The sequence below is a fragment of the Pseudophryne corroboree genome, chromosome 6 (genome assembly GCF_028390025.1).
Source record: "Pseudophryne corroboree isolate aPseCor3 chromosome 6, aPseCor3.hap2, whole genome shotgun sequence".
NCBI classification, from domain to species: domain Eukaryota; kingdom Metazoa; phylum Chordata; class Amphibia; order Anura; family Myobatrachidae; genus Pseudophryne; species Pseudophryne corroboree.
This window is the reverse complement of record NC_086449.1, coordinates 435,183,072-435,203,074: the sequence shown is the minus strand read 5'-3', so window position 1 is coordinate 435,203,074 and position 20,003 is coordinate 435,183,072. Positions and strand designations below refer to the sequence as shown.

Here is a 20,003-nt window from a genome sequence, read left to right as displayed (position 1 = left end):
GTGGGGTTCTGTACTCAGTCAGAGCATTCCCTGTGTGTGTGCGGTGTGTCGGTACGGCTGTGTCGACATGTTTGATGAGGAGGGTTACGTGGAGGCGGAGCAGGGGCAGATAAGTGTGGTGTCACCCCCGACGGGGCCGACACCGGATTGGATGGATATGTGGAAGGTCTTAGCAGACAGTGTCAACTCCTTACATAAAAGGTTCGATGACGCAGCAGCCTTGGGACAGCCGGGATCTCAGCCCGCGCCTGCCCAGGCGTCTCAGAGGCCATCAGGGGCTCATAAACGCCCGCTAGCTCAGATGGTAGACACAGATGTCGACACGGAGTCTGACTCCAGTGTAAATGAGGATGAGACAAATGTACAGTCTACAAAGGCCATCCGATGCATGATTACTGCAATGAAAAATGTATTGCACATTTCTGATGTTAACCCGGTTACTACCAAGAAGGGTATTATGTTTGGGGAGAAAAAGCAGCCAGTGACTTTTCCCCCATCTGATGAATTAAATGAATTGTGTGAAGAAGCGTGGAATTCCCCCGATAAGAAACTAGTGATTTCTAAGAGGTTACTGATGGCGAACCCTTTCCCGCCAACGGACAGGTTACGTTGGGAAACATCCCCTAGGGTGGACAAGGCGCTCACACGCTTATCAAAAAAGGTGGCACTGCCGTCTCAGGATACGGCCGCCCTAAAAGAGCCTGCGGATAGAAAGCAGGAAGCTATCCTGAAGTCTGTGTATACACACTCGGGTACCATACTGAGACCTGCTATTGCTTCAGCATGGATGTGTAGTGCTGCAGCAGCATGGTCTGATACCCTGTCAGACAACATTGATTCCCTCGACAGGGATACTATTTTGCTAACCATAGAACATATAAAAGACGTCGTCTTATATATGCGGGATGCACAGAGGGACATTTGCCTGCTGGCATCTAGAATTAATGCAATGTCCATTTTTGCCAGGAGAGTATTATGGACTCGGCAGTGGACAGGTGATGCTGATTCTAAAAGACACATGGAGGTTTTGCCTTATAAAGGTGAGGAATTGTTTGGGGACGGTCTCTTGGACCTCGTATCCACAGCAACAGCTGGGAAGTCAACTTTTTTACCTCAGGTTCACTCACAGCCTAAGAAAGCACCGTATTATCATGTACAGTCCTTTCGGCCTCAGAAAGGCAAGCGGGTCAGAGGCGCATCCTTTCTGCCCAGAGGCAGGGTTAGAGGAAAGAAGCTGCACCAGGCAGTCAGTTCCCAGGAACAAAAATCCTCCCCCGCTTCCACTAAGTCCACCGCATGACGCTGGGGCTCCACAGGCGGAGCCAGGTGCGGTGGGGGCGCATCTCCGAAACTTCAGCAACCAGTGGGTTCGCTCACAGGTGGATCTCTGGGCTGTACAAATTGTATCTCAGGGATACAAGCTGGAGTTCGAGGCGACCCCCCCTCGCCGTTACCTCAAATCAGCCTTGCCAGCTGCTCCAAGGGAAAGCACTCTCTCAGGAGTTGTTGCAACAGCACGGCTGGATTCTGAATATCCCAAAGTCGCAGCTGATTCCTGCGACGCGTCTGCTTTTCCTGGGCATGATTCTGGACACAGAACAGAAGAAGGTGTTTCTCCCGGTGGAGAAGGCCCAGGAATTGTCATCTCTGGTCACGGACCTCCTGAAACCAAAACAGGTGGTGGTGCATCATTGCACGCGAGTCCTGGGAAAGAAGGTAGCTTCTTACGAAGAAATTCCCTTTGGCAGGTTCCATGCAAGGATCTTTCAGTGGGATCTGTTAGACAAATGGTCCGGATCGCATCTTCAGATGCATCGGTTGATCACCCTGTCCCCGAGGGCCAGGGTATCTTTGCTGTGGTGGCTGCAGAGTGCTCATCTTCTCGAGGGCCGCAGATTCGGCATACAGGACTGGGTCCTGGTGACCACGGATGCAAGCCTCCGAGGATGGGGGGCAGTCACTCAGGGAAGAAATTTCCAAGGACTGTGGTCAAGTCAGAAGACTTCACTACACATAAATATACTGGAACTAAGGGCCATTTACAAAGCCCTGAGTCAAGCAGAGCCCCGGCTTCAAAACCAACCAGTGCTGATTCAGTCAGACAACATCACGGCGGTCGCCCATGTAAACCGCCAGGGCGGCACAAGAAGCAGGATGGCGATGGCAGAAGCCACAAGGATTCTTCGATGGGCAGAGAATCACGTGCTAGCACTGTCAGCAGTGTTCATTCCGGGAGTGGACAACTGGGAAGCAGATTTCCTCAGCAGGCACGACCTCCACCCGGGAGAGTGGGGACTTCATCCAGAAGTTTTCACACAGAATGTAAATCGTTGGGAACTGCCACAGGTGGACATGATGGCGTCCTGCCTCAACAAAAAGCTAAAAAGATATTGCGCCAGGTCAAGGGACCCTCAGGCGATAGCTGTGGACGCACTAGTGACACCGTGGGTGTACCAGTCGGTTTATGTGTTCCTTCCTCTTCCTCTCATACCCGAGGTACTGAGGATAGTAAGAAAGAGAGGAGTAAGAACAATACTCATCGTTCCGGATTGGCCAAGAAGAACTTGGTACCCAGAACTACAAGAAATGATCTCAGAGGACCCATGGCCTCTGCCTCTCAGACAGGACCTGTTACAGCAGGGGCCCTGTCTGTTCCAAGACTTGCCGCGGCTGCGTTTGACGGCATGGCGGTTGAACACCGGATTCTAACGGAAAAGGGCATTCCAGATGAAGTGATTCCTACGCTGATAAAAGCTAGGAAGGATGTGACAGCAAAGCATTATCACCGCATATGGCAGAAATATGTTGCTTGGTGTGAGGCCAGGAAGGCCCCAACCGAGGAATTCCAGCTGGGTCGATTTCTGCACTTCCTACAGTCAGGGGTGACTATGGGCCTAAAATTGGGGTCCATAAAGGTCCAGATTTCGGCCCTAACTATTTTCTTTCAAAAAGAACTGGCTTCACTGCCTGAAGTTCAGACGTTTGTTAAGGGAGTGCTGCATATTCAGCCCCCTTTTGTGCCTCCAGTGGCACCTTGGGATCTTAACGTTGTGTTGAATTTCCTGAAATCCCACTGGTTTGAGCCACTTAAGACCGTGGAGCTGAAATATCTCACGTGGAAAGTGGTCATGCTATTGGCCTTGGCTTCGGCTAGGCGTGTGTCAGAACTGGCGGCTTTGTCATGTAAAAGCCCTTATCTGATCTTCCATATGGACAGGGCAGAATTGAGGATTCGTCCCCAATTTCTCCCAAAGGTGGTATCAGCATTTCATGTGAACCAACCTATTGTGGTACCTGCGGCTACTCGGGACTTGGAGGACTCCAAGTTACTTGATGTAGTCAGGGCTTTGAAGATTTATGTAGCCAGGACGGCTGGAGTCAGGAAAACTGACTCGCTGTTTATCCTGCATGCACCCAACAAGCTGGGTGCTCCTGCTTCAAAGCAAACTATTGCGCGCTGGATCTGTAACACGATTCAGCAGGCTCATTCTGCGGCAGGATTGCCGCATCCAAAATCAGTAAAAGCCCACTCCACAAGGAAGGTGGGTTCTTCTTGGGCGGCTGCCCGAGGGGTCTCGGCTTTACAGCTTTGCCGAGCTGCTACTTGGTCGGGTTCAAACACATTTGCTAAGTTCTACAAGTTTGATACCCTGGCTGAGGAGGACCTTGCCTTTGCTCATTCGGTGCTGCAGAGTCATCCGCACTCTCCCGCCCGTTTGGGAGCTTTGGTATAATCCCCATGGTCCTTACGGAGTTCCCAGCATCCACTAGGACGTCAGAGAAAATAAGAATTTACTCACCGGTAATTCTATTTCTCGTAGTCCGTAGTGGATGCTGGGCGCCCGTCCCAAGTGCGAACTCTCTGCAATACATGTATATAGTTATTGCTTAACTTAAGGGTTATTGATATGAGCCATCCATTGAACGAGGCTCAGTTATTGTTCATACTGTTAACTGGGTATAGTTATCACAAGTTGTACGGTGTGATTGGTGTGGCTGATATGAGTCTTACCCTGGTTTCCAAATCCTTTCCTTTTAATGTCAGCTCTTCCGGGCACAGTTTCCTTAACTGAGGTCTGGAGGAGGGGCATAGAGGGAGGAGCCAGTGCACACCAGATAGTACCTAATCTTTCTTTTAGAGTGCCCAGTCTCCTTCGGAGCCAGTCTATTCCCCATGGTCCTTACGGAGTTCCCAGCATCCACTACGGACTACGAGAAAAAGAATTACCGGTGAGTAAATTCTTATTTTCCGATGTGCACTCACATGTATATCATTTGTTATTTACACGTGTAACTATATTGTATGTGTGTGTGTGTGTGTGTGTGTGTATTTAGTCATCAGTGCTTGATAGAACTGATTATTTATATTTTAGCTGTATCTTCCCTCTAGATGCAGAATCTGCCAACTGCACAGGATGATTATGCTCATACTATAAAATGTAGAATCTGCTGTAAATAACACCCACACACAGATGAACCATTCTATCTAATAAAGGTCTGTTCTTGCATTTGAGGTGCACGGTCGCTGTGTTTGCCGACATCACACAAAAGGCTTGAATTGTGAGCAGTGCCTGGACTTTTACCACGATTTGCCTTGGAGACCAGCTGAAGGCCGAAGCAGCAATGCTTGTAAAAGTAAGTTCACAGATAATTTATCACTTCCAGGTTTGTGCTTATCAATGTGTTTTATATTGACAATAGTCTACACTGTCACATGGTCAGTCATGTGTTACAAAACACAAGGTGGGACCTGATCACCACTAGTGCTTGCTCTTCTTTGGTACTGTAATGCGTTTCCTTTGGTCCTTCGGCTTTTCACATGTCTTTGCCTGGCACTGTCCTTTAAGTATTATTTTTTTTGATCCAATGAATCTGTCTTCCCATGCATTCAATATTTAGCTCAATTGACATTATTTCTTGCAGGATGTAATTGTAATGAGCACTCTGTGCACTGTCATTTTGATATGGCTGTATACATGTCAACTGGCAATAGCAGTGGGGGAGTGTGTGATGACTGCCAACATAACACAATGGGACGGAACTGTGAGCAGTGCAAACCATTCTTCTATCAGCACCCAGACAAAGACATCCGTGACCCAAACATCTGTCAACGTAAGTATGATACTTTAAGGGGAAAAATCCTTTACTCTTCTTTCTTCCTGGCAGTCCTCCATCATTTCCTTCTCACAGCAGCTATTGTTTGCTTTCATTGGGTTGATAATTTAAGAGAAATGTTATTACTATATATGGGTCTACTGTACAATCAGAATTGTTTTTCCTCCCTTGAATGCTTTTCTTTATTCCAAGTATCATCTATTCGAATATACAGTCTTGTCACAGGAAAATAAGCTGATTTGTAAAGTTAAATTGCTCGTCCATGGTTTAATTCATCATAAATATACACTTGACAGAAATCTGAAAGTTTGCTGAATGATCTTCTGCAAACTCTTCTGGATGAATTTAATCTGTGACAATAATGTGCAACACAGTTGGTGTAATGGTTATACAAAATACAATTCGTGGGACTCGTGTTCAGTGCTCTGAGTCCCACATATTGTATTTTGTATGTCGAATCTATAACGTGGTGAATCTGTCTCAGGCAGCTCTATTTGTTCCACTTATCAGAGATCCATCTAATATTTCATGGTGTAATGGTTAGCATTACTGCCTCACAGCACGGAGGTCAGTTTCCCACTTTGGCCCGAACTGTGATGAGTTTGTATATTCTCCCCGTACTTGCATGGATTCCCTCTGGGTACTCCAGTTACCTCCCACAATACAAAAATACACTGGTAGGTTAATTGGCTCCCAACAAAAATTGACCCTAGCTTTAATGTATCTGAATGTACATGTGGTAGAGTATATAGGCCCTCATTCTGAGTTGATTGCTCGCTAGCTATTTTTTGCAGAGCAGCGATCAGATAGTCGCCGCCTATAGGGGAGTGTATTTTCGCTTTGCAAGTGTGCGAACGCTTATGCAGCCAAGAGGAACGAAAAAGTTTTTTGCAGTTTCTGAGTAGCTCTGGACTTAATCAGCCCTTGCGATCACTTCAGTCTTTTTTGACCCAGAATTGACATCAGATACTGGCCCTGCAAACGCTTGGAGACACCTGCGTTTTTCAAAACACTCCCAGAAAAGGGTCAGTTGCCAACCACAAACGCCATCTTCCTGTCAGTCTCCTTGCGATCGTCTGTGCGAATGGATTCTTTGTTACATCCATCGCCCAGCTACGATCCGCTTAGTACCCGTACGACGCGCCTGCACATTACGGCGCAGTAGTGACCTGATCACTGCGCTGTGAAAAATGGCAGCTAGCGATCAACTCTGAATGAACCCCATAGATGGTAATCTTCACTGGGACAGGGCTGATGTGAATGGGGAAATATTCTCTGTAAAGCGCTGTAGAATGTGTGCACTATATCAATGATTTGTAATAAATAATTAAATAATGGCGGTACTTTGTCCCTGTTCCAGCTTGTAATTGTGAACCAGCTGGTTCCCAAAATGGCGGCATATGTGACAGCTATTCTGACTTCTCGATTGGCTTCATTGCTGGCCAGTGTCGTTGCAAGATAAATGTGGAAGGAGAACGCTGTGATCGGTGCAAGGAAGGACACTATGACTTGAATGCAGAAGATCCAGATGGATGCCAGCGTAAGAAGTTTTTATTTTAGTAAATGTAATATTTTATGACCTGCTGACGACGCTGTTTACCGAAACACTGTACTTTCTTTTTCTTGTGCAGCTTGTGGATGCCACCCTCTGGGGACTATTCCTGGTGGGGATTCCTGTGACTCCCGAGATGGCAACTGTTACTGCAAACGTTTTGTGACCGGAAAGAAATGCGATCAGTGCATGGTAACCAGCCAAATGTTTGCACATAAGTTGTTAATAGCACTTATTGCTTTATGTAAGTTTCTGTCTTTATATAAAGTAGTTCAGGTTTTTCAAAGGTTTGTAAAAAAAAATGAGCCTGAAAGATGCCAAAGGGATCTGATTAGTAATGTAGGATGGCTGCTGTTATTTTGAACACTCTTAAAAATAGGTCATCTTGCTTGAGAAAATAGGTTGTGGGAGGCAATTGCTCCCATGGGAACATCTCTCTCTTTATCCCCTGAAATCAATTAAAATATTGTTTTTTACATGTGAATGCAACTCAAGGTGCATAAGTACGCTTAGTCCATATCTACCTAGAAATAGTGTCATTCACCCATCTTCTCCAGTGGGAACACCTTGGTATCTTCTGTGGCTGCCATCTTGAAGGGCCATACCTCGCTGTCCACATACAAACATGTGAATTGTGCAATGATAGGCCCATTACATCGTTAGCTGGCGTTATGTCATTTTTCAGCTATGCAGGCTGTATTGAGCCTACTGATGTAGTGGCTTGTTTATCATACCATACAAAGGCTGAGAACGTGGTCATTCATTTGTTTATATGTACCACAAACTACATATTATTTTGAAAAGAGTTTCTATGCAATAGATGGCAAATTAGTTGTGGAATGGCATGTTATGGTTATGGTCACTGTTGGTTAATTGAAGGAACTAGTCATTTTGTTTAAATGTGTTTGTAATATAATGCATAAAACAAGACCTTTGAAAACTATTGTGTAGCTTATTGAATATAAATGTGTATAGCGTGTGTGTTTGTTTGTGTGTGTGTGTGTATATATATATATATATATATATATATATATATATATATATATATATATATATAATACATAGAGTGCGCTAGAACAGTCCGCTTTTACGAAGTTCTTGTGGAACTGGCATTCCCAGAATGACATGCTTGTAACACAGAAGCCGGTCTCCCAGATCTCAGAAGCCAGTCTGCAAGCATAATTAAGCTCCTTGAATTGAGCCAGCGTCCTCCCTGCAATATCCTGAATCCACATCTCAGGTTGCAATATCTCTAAAAGGTCAAAAGAACAAGGGGGCACCTCATAGTGCTTAAAAAGAGAATTTTAATATGCAGTCATAAAAACATGTCAAGGCTTGTGTACCAACGGTGGCAGTCAAAACCACGCAGATTCAGTAGCATAAAACACCGTACATATCATGGGCAGTGCAGTGGTCTCCTTTGCATCAGACCAGGAATACGCTTGCCATATCCCTACATGTTTCATCATCCACACTTTGTCAGAGGGCTGGCCCAGCGTCACACAACATTCATTAAAATAGGAGTAAGCAGCCAATCAGATGATCCCTCAATATAACATAGTATCCAACATGATGGTACATAGTTATAACTTTGTTATACTGCTCTCCATACTACAATTTCAAACATGTCCGTAAAACAGAACAATAAAAGCGACCACTTAAAACATTATGTGCAAAACTGACAACTATTTAAATTAAGAGTCCCTAATGCAGTTTATAGAGAGATAAGTAACAAATCAGTTCATCATGTAGTAGCTATAGCACCACAAATATGACAATATTAATGAGGCACAGGTTCCATAAACAGATCCATATATAGGATTTTTATTCCAAAACAGGGGTGATCGCAAACTCCTCATTCAATTCTTGTTAACCCAGAATATTTCGAGTTTAGACAAGAGATTTGTCTCCTCCCCTCTGGCTAAGAACAACCTGTTCCAATTCAACAAATTTAAATTTGCAGGGATTGCGTATTGACACTGTTTAAAGGTTCTCAACACATTCTGATTCTCCACTGCATTTTTAATGTTTCTTAAATGCTCCAGGATTCTCATTTTTAGCATTGTCTTAGTATTTCCCATGTCTCCTTTTACCGCACCCTTTTTCTAACATATAAGCTACATAAGTTGTATTGCAGTTAATTACCCCTTTAATTCTATATTTGTGAGACCTCTGCACCGTCTATGATATGTGGTTAGGGTTTAGCTGCAGGGGGCAGATAGGTTTAAGGGATGGATTAGTATTAGTGTTAAAATACTTACCGAGATATGAGGATTTTGTACGACGGGATTTAGACCTCCCGGATATCGATACTATCCCTATATTATTGCTATATGTTTGTGTAATGTAAAACCATACTGTTCGATCTGTGAACAGCAATATTTGTGTCTTGTGTACAGAATGAGTTTTGGGGCTTAAGCAACGATTTGGATGGCTGTCGGCCTTGTGACTGTGACCGTGGGGCTTCACTGGATAATAAGTAAGAAACATATTATTTTCTTTTCTCTAGTAATCTTTCACTAGGTCCTAACATGGCAAATGATTAATAATGTGAGTACTGTAAGTAAAGCTTTATAAAACAATGAGCTGTACATCCAAGCCGTTACACATATGAGGCTTGTTGATGCTCATTCTGTTCTCCGTATAGTCCCTGAATTGTTCCGTTTCTGCATTTTTTTCCCATCACATAACAAAATAGGCGAGGCACACACTGCAACGCAATTTGAGTGTTTTATTTGATCTCAAGTTGCAAATTTTTCACAATTCTAAAGTGTTGTCATTTAAAAAAAACTAAAACTAAAGACTTTATATTTGTGTGTGCTTCGCTAAGCACTGCATTCTCCATCAATCAACTTGTACTATCTACTTCATCCGGTCATTAGCTGTCATGTGTTTCCTTTGTGTGCTATTCTATGTAACCCATTGCGAATACTCGCTGAAACCACGATTCCAATTGCATTCCAGTCTTCTCTCCCCCTAGAACTTCAGCAGGCAATGGGAGGGAGTTGCAGCTCAAGATTTGCGTAAATAAGTTTGACTTCTTACTATATGAACGGGAATATACAATTCACCTAACAACGTCTTGATTATTTCCCAATACTTTGTATTCTTGCTTTTAGTAAAATGAATTTGGCCTGTTGCTTTGCAGCTGTTCTCCTGAATCCGGCCAGTGTCGCTGTAGGCCACACATGATTGGACGTCGGTGCGATGAGGTGGAATCTGGATTCTATTTTATCTCTTTGGATCATTACATCTATGAAGCTGAGGATGCCGATTTTGGTCCTGTAAGTATTTGGTTATATTGTGTTTTTTAATATTTTATCTTATTGTGTTCGGTTTATTATCTATGCTGTTTACCAACAGGGTGTAAGAACGATTGAGCGGCTGCATCCTCAGGATCGTGAGCCTTCCTGGACAGGACCTGGGTTTGCCATAGTCCCAGAAGGAGCATACTTAGAGTTCCACATCAATAACATCCCAACATCGATGGAGTATGATGTTTTAATTCGTTATGAACCACAGGTGAGCCATTCTTAAATTCATTCAAGTCTGGATTGCTCTATGACCCCAATTAGATGGATTAAATCTAGAAAACTATTATCTACCTTCGTTTTTCTGGCATCCTAGCTGATTTTGGAAATTATATAAATATGGGAATTTGTCAGTAATATGCAAATTTAGGGGTAACTCTTGGATGTTTTTATTTTATTACTATGACTACAGCCACTGCCAGAAGTTAAAATAGTAAAGCAGTGGAAACATTTTTTTAGAGGAAGAAATTCATATTTGTTTGTTAGGTGCAGGATTTTATGTTGACCACCAGCCACATGAGTTTATATAGGGCACCAATTCTTTCCACCATATTTCTTCGATGACCCAAAGTTTTTCTGCTTTTGAAGACATGCACAATTACATTTCACTGTCTGTGTTTGTTTCTTGCAGCTTCCAGAACAATGGGAAGAAGCAGTGATAACAGTTATACGTCCAGGGAAAATCTCCACAAGCAGTAGATGTGGTAACACTATCCCCAGTGATGACAACCAGAATGTAGCATTACCACCAGGATCCCGGTGAGTAGGAATCCAGCACCGTGCATAGGCTTGGAAATGATTTAACTGGATGTCCGGGTTGATTAGTGTATCTGTCTTGTCCATGTTGCCTTTATATACTTCTCATGGTGGCTGTATAAGTAAAAATGCGTGGTGATTATTTTTGTCTGTATTACATTCTCTACTGGCAGTAGAAATTATGAACTTTCTTTATCTATGCATTTTTCTTTTTCTTTCCTTGAGTCAAAAGCCAGTCATTTGACACATGCCCTGTTCTATAATTACAGGTATATTGTGCTCCCTCGACCTGTATGCTTTGAGAAAGGACTTAATTACACTATCCGATTGGAGCTGCCACGGTATTCTGTTAACTCTAATGTGGAAAATCCTTATACATTAATTGATTCTGTAAGTACATCTTTGAAGTCAGTCTTTTAATTATAGTATTTGCTGTTTTGGTTTGATATGTCTGATCACAAACGCAAGAATACATGTGCTCAAATACTAGAATTACAAAAGCATTTGTATGAATGTGAATAGTATATTTCAGGGACATATGGCAAGCTTAGTGTTCTGAAGTTTTCCTGAAACGTATGTTTGCTGTGAACTGGACCCTTTAATTACATCCCTCACCATAATTTTGTGGCTTTAGACTTCCAGTTTTAGTTTATTATGTTATGTTTCTGTTACATTTATTTTGTACAACAGAGTTGTAATGTAATGCAGAAAGTAGCATATTTCTCTTTCATCCACTAGGGGACACTGGAGTCCTATACAGTAGGGGTGTGAAGCTTGCAACCGGAGGTGTGGCACAATCTAAAATTAGCATTGTCTGCACAGCCGGCTCCTCCCCCTTCACATCCCTCCTCCCTCAGTTTTGAAAATTGTGCTGGAGGTACAGCACGTGGGAGCACTGAGCTCCTGACTAAAACTATGACAATGTGCTGCGTCCACCTAATAAAAGGGAGACAAAGCCAATGTATATTGGAGAGACAAAGATCCCTATTGAAGGGACCTGCATCTCTCCACAGGAGATCCTCTTACAAAGGCACAGTGAGTACTGGTCTCAACAATAGGGGCCATGTTAGACTTTTGTTTTATTTATTTTATGCTTTATCTCCTGCCATAATTTTCCATACAGCCAGCGGTCACCAGGGTGTAGCGCGGGGCTGGAGAGCACGCCGGGGGTAGGGGGGAACAGTAACCGCCCATTACCGCTGAGAAACGCCACACTGCTTAGTGCCGCTACGGGACCTAGTAAGAAGGGTCCCGTAGCGTGCATCACAAGGGGAGAGAGAGAGCCGCGTGCGGGGAGACTGAGCCGCGTACGGGGAGACACTGTATAGCGCCGCTACGGGACTTGGTAAGAAGGGTCCCGTAGCGTGCATCACCAGGGGCCAGAGAGAGAGCCGCGTGCGGGGAGACACTGTATAGCGCCGCTACGGGAGGACTTGATAAGAAGGGTCCCGTAGCGTGCATCACCAGGGGCCAGAGAGAGAACCGCGTGCGGGGAGACACTGTATAGCGCCGCTACGGGACTTGGTAAGAAGGGTCCCGTAGCGTGCATCACCAGGGGCCAGAGAGAGAGCCGCGTGCGGGGAGACACTGTATAGCGCCGCTACGGGACTTAGTGAGAAACGGTCCCGTAGCGCGCGCGCACACCAAAGACGCTGCAGTGTTTCCGCGCGGCTGAGGAGAGCTTTCAGCCGTGTGTGGGGAAGAGGCCGCTCAGCACAATAGCGCGCCTCCCCATATAAACATGCTTGGGATAGGCATATGAATATCCTTCCAAAGAATTAGGGTTCAAAAAGGGTTGAGATTACATAAAGGATAAAAAAAAAAAAGGGGCAGACTAGATGGGCCAAATGGTTCTTATCTGCCATCAAATTCTATGTTTCTATGTTTCATATTGTTTAAAACAGTGACTAAAGGGGTTTTTATATACGGCCATCTTAATTATCCCTAACTGGCGCCATTTACGGGGAAGGTTTCCCCCCCCCTGTATAGATATCAAGAGGGATGTTTTATTGTGTAGCAATAGCTCCCTCTACTGGTGAAAGAATAGATTCAGAAATGTGAGGATCTCCTGTACAAAATAATCCAATATACTTTCTCTATCGTCCTAGTGGATGCTGGGGTTCCTGAAAGGACCATGGGGGAATAGCGGCTCCGCAGGAGACAGGGCACAAAAAGTAAAGCTTTAGGATCAGGTGGTGTGCACTGGCTCCTCCCCCTATGACCCTCCTCCAAGCCAGTTAGATTTTGTGCCCGGCCGAGAAGGGTGCAATTCTAGGTGGCTCTCATAAAGAGCTGCTTAGAGAGTTTAGCTTAGGTTTTTTATTTTACAGTGATTCCTGCTGGCAACAGGATCACTGCAACGAGGGACAGAGGGGAGAAGAAGTGAACTCACCTGCGTGCAGGATGGATTGGCTTCTTGGCTACTGGACATCAGCTCCAGAGGGACGATCACAGGTACAGCCTGGATGGTCACCGGAGCCACGCCGCCGGCCCCCTCACAGATGCTGAAGCAAGAAGAGGTCCAGAATCGGCGGCTGAAGACTCCTGCAGTCTTCTTAAGGTAGCGCACAGCACTGCAGCTGTGCGCCATTTTCCTCTCAGCACACTTCACACGGCAGTCACTGAGGGTGCAGGGCGCTGGGGGGGGGCGCCCTGGGAGGCAAATGAAAACCTTTAAAAAGGCTAAAAATACCTCACATATAGCCCCAGAGGCTATATGGAGATATTTACCCCTGCCTAAATGTACTAAATAGCGGGAGACGAGCCCGCCGGAAAAGGGGCGGGGCCTATCTCCTCAGCACACGGCGCCATTTTCTGTCACAGCTCCGCTGGTCAGGAAGGCTCCCAGGTCTCTCCCCTGCACTGCACTACAGAAACAGGGTATAACAGAGAGGGGGGGCAAAATAAATGGCTATATATATATTAATATAAAAGCAGCTATAAGGGAGCACTTAATCATAAGGCTATCCCTGTCATATATAGCGCTTTTTGGTGTGTGCTGGCAGACTCTCCCTCTGTCTCCCCAAAGGGCTAGTGGGTCCTGTCTTCGTATAGAGCATTCCCTGTGTGTCTGCTGTGTGTCGGTACGTGTGTGTCGACATGTATGAGGACGATATTGGCGTGGAGGCGGAGCAATTGCCTGTAATGGTGATGTCACTCTCTAGGGAGTCGACACCGGAATGGATGGCTTATTTAGGAAATTACGTGATAATGTCAACACGCTGCAAAGTCGGTTGACGACATGAGACGGCCGACAAACAATTAGTACGGTCCAGACGTCTCAAAAACACCGTCAAGGGTTTTTAAAACGCCCGTTTACTTTAGTCGGTCGACACAGACACAGACAGGGACACTGAATCCAGTGTCGACGGTGAATAAACAAACGTATTCCTTATTAGGGCCACACGTTAAAGGCAATGAAGGAGGTGTTACGTATTTCTGATACTACAAGTACCACAAAAGAGGGTATTATGTGGGATGTGAAAAAACTACCATAGTTTTTCCTGAATCAGATAAATTAAATAAAGTGTGTGATGATGCGTGGGTTCCCCCCGATAGAAAATTATGGGCGGTATACCCTTTCCCGCCAGAAGTTAGGGCGCGTTGGGAAACACCTCTTAAGGTGGATAAGGCGCTCACACGCTTATCAAAACAAGTGGCGGTACCGTCTATAGATAGGGCCGTCCTCAAGGACCAGCTGACAAGGCTGGAAAATATAATAAAAAGTATATACACACATACTGGTGTTATACTGCGGCCAGCGATCGCCTCAGCCTGGATGTGCAGAGCTAGGGTGGCTTGGTCGGATTCCCTGACTAAAAATATTGATACCCTTGACAGGGACAATATTTTATTGACTATAGAGCATTTCTATATATGCGAGATGCACAGAGGGATATTTGCACTCTGGCATCATGAATAAACGCGATGTCCATAACTGCCAGAAGATGTTATGGACACGACAGTGGTCAGGTGATGCAGATTCCAAACGGCACAGTATGGCCGTATAAAGGAAGAGGACTTGTTTGGGGTCGGTCCATCGGACCTGGTGGTCACGGCAACTGCTGGAAAATCCACCGTTTTTTACCCTAAGTCACATCTCTGCAGAAAAAGACACCGTCTTTTCAGCCTCAGTCCTCTCGTCCCTATAAGATCATATCTGCCCAGGGATAGAGGAAAGGGAAGAAGACTGCAGCTGGCAGCCCATTCCCAGGAACAGAAGCGTTCCACCGCGTCTGACAAGTTCTCAGCATGGCGCTGAGACCGTACAGGACCCCTGGATCCTACAAGTAGTATCCCGGGGGTACAGATGGGAATGTCGAGACGTTTCCCCTTCGCAGGCTCCTGAAGTCTGCTTTACCAAGTCTCCCTCCGACAAGGAGGTAGTATGGGAAAAAATTCACAAGCTGTATTCCCAGCAGGTGATAATTAAATTACCCCTCCTACTACAGAAAAGGGGTATTATTCCACACTATATTGTGGTACTGAAGCCAGAAGGCTAGGTGAGACTTATTCTAAAAATTTTTTTTTGAACACTTACAAAGGTTCAAATTAAGATGAAGTCACTCAGAGCAGTGATAACGAACCAGGAAGAAGGGGACTATATAGTGTCCCGGGACATCAGGGATGCTTACCTCTATGTCCCAAATTTGCCCTTCTCACTAAGGGTACCTCAGGTTCGTGGTGCAGAACTGTCACTATCAGTTTCAGACGCTGCCGTTTGGATTGTCCACGGCACCCCGGGGTCTTTACCAAGGTAATGGCCGAAATGATGATTCTTCTTCGAAGAAAAGGCGTCTTAATTATCCCTTACTTGGACGATCTCCTGATAGGGGCATAGTCCAGGGAACAGTTGGAGGTCGGAGTAGCACTATCTCGGATACTGCTACAATCAGCACGGGTGGATTCTAAATATTCCAAAATCGCAGCTGATCCCGACGACACGTCTGCTGTGCCTAGGGATGATTCTGGACACAGTCCAGAAAAAGGTGTTTCTCCCGGAAGAGAAAGCCAGGGAGTTATCCGAGCAAGTCAGGAACCTCCTAAAAACAGTGCATCATTGCACAAGGGTCCTGGTAAAAATGGTGGCTTCCTACGAAGCAATTCCATTCGGCAGATTTCACGTAAGAACTTTTCAGTGGGATCTGCTGGACAAATGGTCCGGATCGCATCTTCAGATGCATCAGCGGATAACCCAATATCCAAGGACAAGGGTGTCTCTCCTGTGGTGGTTATAGAGTGCTCATCTTCTAGAGGGCCGCAGATTCGGCATTCAGGATTGGATGCTGGTAACCACGGAGCCCAGCCTGAGAGGCTGGGGAGCAGTCACACAAGGGAAAAATTTCCAGGGAGTGTGATCAAGTATGGAGACTTTTCTCCACATAAATATACTGGAGCTAAGGGTAAATTTATAATGCTCTAAGCTTAGCAAGACCTCTGCTTCAAGGTCAGCCGGTATTGATCCAGTGGGAAAAACATCACGGCAGTCGCCCACGTAAACAGACAGGGCGACACAAGAAGCAGGAGGGCAATGGCAGAAACTGCAAGGACTTTTCGCTGGGCGGAAAATCATGTGATAACACTGTCAGCAGTTTTTCATCCCGGGAATGGAAACTGGGAAGCAGACTTCCTCAGCACGACCTCCACCCGGGAGAGTGGAAACTTCATTGAGAAGTTTTTTCCACATGATTGTAAACCGTTGGGAAATACCAAAGGTGGACATGATGGCGTCCCGTCTGAACAAAAAACGGGACAGGTATTGCGCCAGGTCAAGAGACTCTCAGGCAATAGATGTGGACGTTCTGGTAACACCGTGGGTGTACCAGTCGGTGTATGTGTTCCCTCCTCTGCTTCTCATACCTAAGGTGCTGAGAATTATAAGACGTAGTGGAGTAAGAACTATACTCATGGCTCCGGATTGGCCAAGAAGGACTTGGTACCCGGAACTTCAAGAGATGCTTACAGAGGTCTTATGGCCTCTGCCGCTAAGAAGGGACTTGCTTCAGCAAGTACCATGTCTGTTCCAAGACTTACCGCAGCTGCGTTTGTCGGCATGGCGATGGAAAGCCGGATCCTAAGGGAAAAAAGGCATTCCGGAAGAGGTCATTCCTACCCTGGTCAAAGCCAGAAAGGAGGTGACCGCACAACATTATCACCACGTGTGGCGAAAATATGTTGCGTGGTGTGAGGCCAGGAAGGCCCCACAAAGAAATTTCAACTCGGTCGTTTCCTGCATTTCCTGCAAACAGGAGTGTCTATGGGCCTCAAATTGGGGTCCATTAAGGTTCAAATTCGGCCCTGTAAATTTTCTTCCAGAAAGAATTGGCTTCAGTTCCTGAAGTCCAGAAGTTTGTCAAGGGAGTATTGCATATACAAACCCCTTTTTTGTGCCTCCAGTGGCACTGTGGGATCTCAACGTTGTTCTGGGATTCCTCAAATCACATTGGTTTAAAACCAGTCAAATATGTGGATTTGAAGCATCTCACATAAAAAGTGACCATGCTCTTGGCCCTGGCTTGGACCAGGCGAGTGTCAAATTGGTGGTTTTTTTCTCAAAAAAGCCCATATCTGTTTGTCCATTCGGACAGGGCAGAGCTGCGGACTCGTCCCCAGTTCTCTCCCTAAGGTGGTGTCAGTGTTTCACCTGAACCAGCTTATTGTGGTGCCTTGCACCTACTAGGGACTTGGAGGACTCCAAGTTGCTAGAAGTTGTCAGGGCCCTGAAAATATGTTCCAGGACAGCTGGAGTCAGAAAATCTGACTCGCTGTTTATACTGTATGCACCCAACAAGTTGGGTGCGCCTGCTTCTAAGCAGTCGATTGCTCGTTGGATTTGTAACACAATTCAACTTGCACATTCTGAGGCAGGCCTGCCACAGTCTAAATCGGTTAAGGCCCATTCCACAAGGAAGGTGGGCTCATCTTGGGCGGCTGCCCGAGAGGTCTCGGCATTACAACTCTGCCGAGCAGATACGTGGTCAGGGGAGAACACGTTTGTAAAATTCTACAAATTTGATATCCTGGCAAAAGAGGACCTGGAGTTCTCTCATTCGGTGCTGCAGAGTCATCCGCACTCTCCCGCCCGTTTGGGAGCTTTGGTATAATCCCCATGGTCCTTTCAGGAACCCCAGCATCCACTAGGACGATAGAGAAAATAAGAATTTACTTACCGATAATTCTATTTCTCGGAGTCCGTAGTGGATGCTGGGCGCCCATCCCAAGTGCGGATTATCTGCAATACTTGTACATAGTTACAAAAATCGGGTTATTATTGTTGTGAGCCATCTTTTCAGAGGCTCCGCTGTTATCATACTGTTAACTGGGTTTAGATCACAAGTAGTACGGTGTGATTGGTGTGGCTGGTATGAGTCTTACCCGGGATTCAAAATTCCTCCCTTATTGTGTACGCTCGTCCGGGCACAGTACCTAACTGGCTTGGAGGAGGGTCATAGGGGGAGGAGCCAGTGCACACCACCTGATCCTAAAGCTTTACTTTTTGTGCCCTGTCTCCTGCGGAGCCGCTATTCCCCCATGGTCCTTTCAGGAACCCCAGCATCCACTACGGACTCCGAGAAATAGAATTATCGGTAAGTAAATTCTTATTATTTATATTTCCAAAGGACTTCTATTATAAAGATCCTGAAGGAAATACAACGAAGCAAGCGGATACCAACTCTACCATCGTAGCTGAGTTACAGTTAAGGGTGGAGGTTGCATGTCAGCTGGTGGTTTAATATTTTTTTACTTTCCATTTATTTATATATATAAATTTGTCCTGTTCTGGATTCTATGTAAAGAAGGGAACAGTAATTCCAGCCGGATCCGATAGCCTTGCTTCCGTCATCGCTCACAGCCTTTCTCTTCCTAGTTTAAAGGGTGAAAGCGCCGTGAAATACCCTGGTAAGGGGTTTTAACCAACATGTCTAAAGCATTATGTTTATATGGCAGCTCCGGGGTGTGCGACTCCTGATTAGACAAGGACACTACACCTGGAGCAGTGCTCCGCATAGGTCATGGCAAAAGGACCTAGCAGATAGAAACAAGTAGATGGCGGAATCACGCATGCAGCAATAGGAAAGGGCTGCGAGATTCTTAAAAACGATGAAAGCATCCTCATCAAGTAAATACCGCCCGCACAAGCAGACGGTTAAAAGACCTCTTCCTATTGTACCAGTTTCAGAGGGAGGAAGGTCTTATTATTGATACAGATAATTGAATCAAACCTAAACGCCGATTTTCAGGAAGAAGACACGGCAATCTCGGACCTAGATTCCTTAATTGATGTGGTAACGGTGATCCTAAACTTTAAAGTTGAAAAAGTTAAGGAGCCAGAGAATTTCGAATTATTCGAATCCCAAAAGAACCGTGTTCGACTGTGTTTCCCATTCCTAAGTCTCTCCGATCTCAAATGGAGGAGGCTTGGAAGCAACCTGATAAACCAGTAGTGTATGCTTCCTTAGGCAGTTTGTCAAACAGGACAATCTTACCGATACCTAATGTAACGGCTTTTAAGGATGGCTCAGATCGTAAGGTTGACTCAGCCTTAAAGTCAATTTTTTGTAGCAGCGGGTGCAGCAAAGGCCATGGGAGCATGGTCGGGACGTATTGTAGAGGCTATTGAGGAGGACAATAGCTTGGACGAAATACCCAACTGGCGAAACACTTTCAAGAATCCAGCTCGTATTTGTGTCAAGCCTCACAGTATATTAGCAGAATGGCATCGCGCATCTCCGCATCGGCCATATTACCTAAAGGATTTTATGGCTCAGAGAATGTCAGAAGGCGGTGGAATCCATCCCCTTTGGGGGTGAACTGCTTTTCAGTACATAGTTGGACAAGTGAATTTCACAAGCTACGGCAGGGAAGTCCACTTTCCTACCTACTTCTTTTACGAGAACCACTTCACAGGTTAGGAGAGGTTATTCGGGACAAATGATAATTCATTTATGTTACAGTCCTTTCGAGCCCAAACAAGAGGTTTCAGTTCACAAGCCCTTGGAGGCAGAGGTAGAGGCCGCTCACAGACAACAACCAGAAAGCAGGATAAACCTGCTGACAAGACAGGGACGAGATGGCCTCCCAGCTCACCTGGGGTCCCCCTTCGGGGGCGCACGTCTGGAAGGTTTCCGGGACATCTGGACCAGAACCCCACCAGAACTTTGGATAAAGGGTACAAACTAGATTTTCAACAGAGGCCTCACAGTCAGGTTTTTTTACAAAGAAATTCCCTCGGTGCCCTCAGAAAGCAGAGGCATTACTGACAGCAATTC

At 45.5% G+C, this 20,003-nt stretch overlaps 1 protein-coding gene across 1 annotated transcript in view; it reads left to right on the top strand.

Moving 5' to 3' along the window:
* LAMB1 (laminin subunit beta 1) overlaps window positions 1-20,003 on the top strand; it is a 97,044-nt gene that overhangs the window by 38,512 nt on the left and 38,529 nt on the right. The window contains exons 9-17 of the mRNA XM_063927079.1: window positions 4,515-4,635; window positions 4,924-5,112; window positions 6,476-6,655; window positions 6,747-6,859; window positions 9,067-9,146; window positions 9,816-9,951; window positions 10,031-10,189; window positions 10,610-10,737; window positions 11,004-11,124. Of these exons, the coding sequence (XP_063783149.1) occupies window positions 4,515-4,635; window positions 4,924-5,112; window positions 6,476-6,655; window positions 6,747-6,859; window positions 9,067-9,146; window positions 9,816-9,951; window positions 10,031-10,189; window positions 10,610-10,737; window positions 11,004-11,124 (1,227 nt within the window). The remainder of the gene's footprint in view (window positions 1-4,514; window positions 4,636-4,923; window positions 5,113-6,475; window positions 6,656-6,746; window positions 6,860-9,066; window positions 9,147-9,815; window positions 9,952-10,030; window positions 10,190-10,609; window positions 10,738-11,003; window positions 11,125-20,003) is intronic.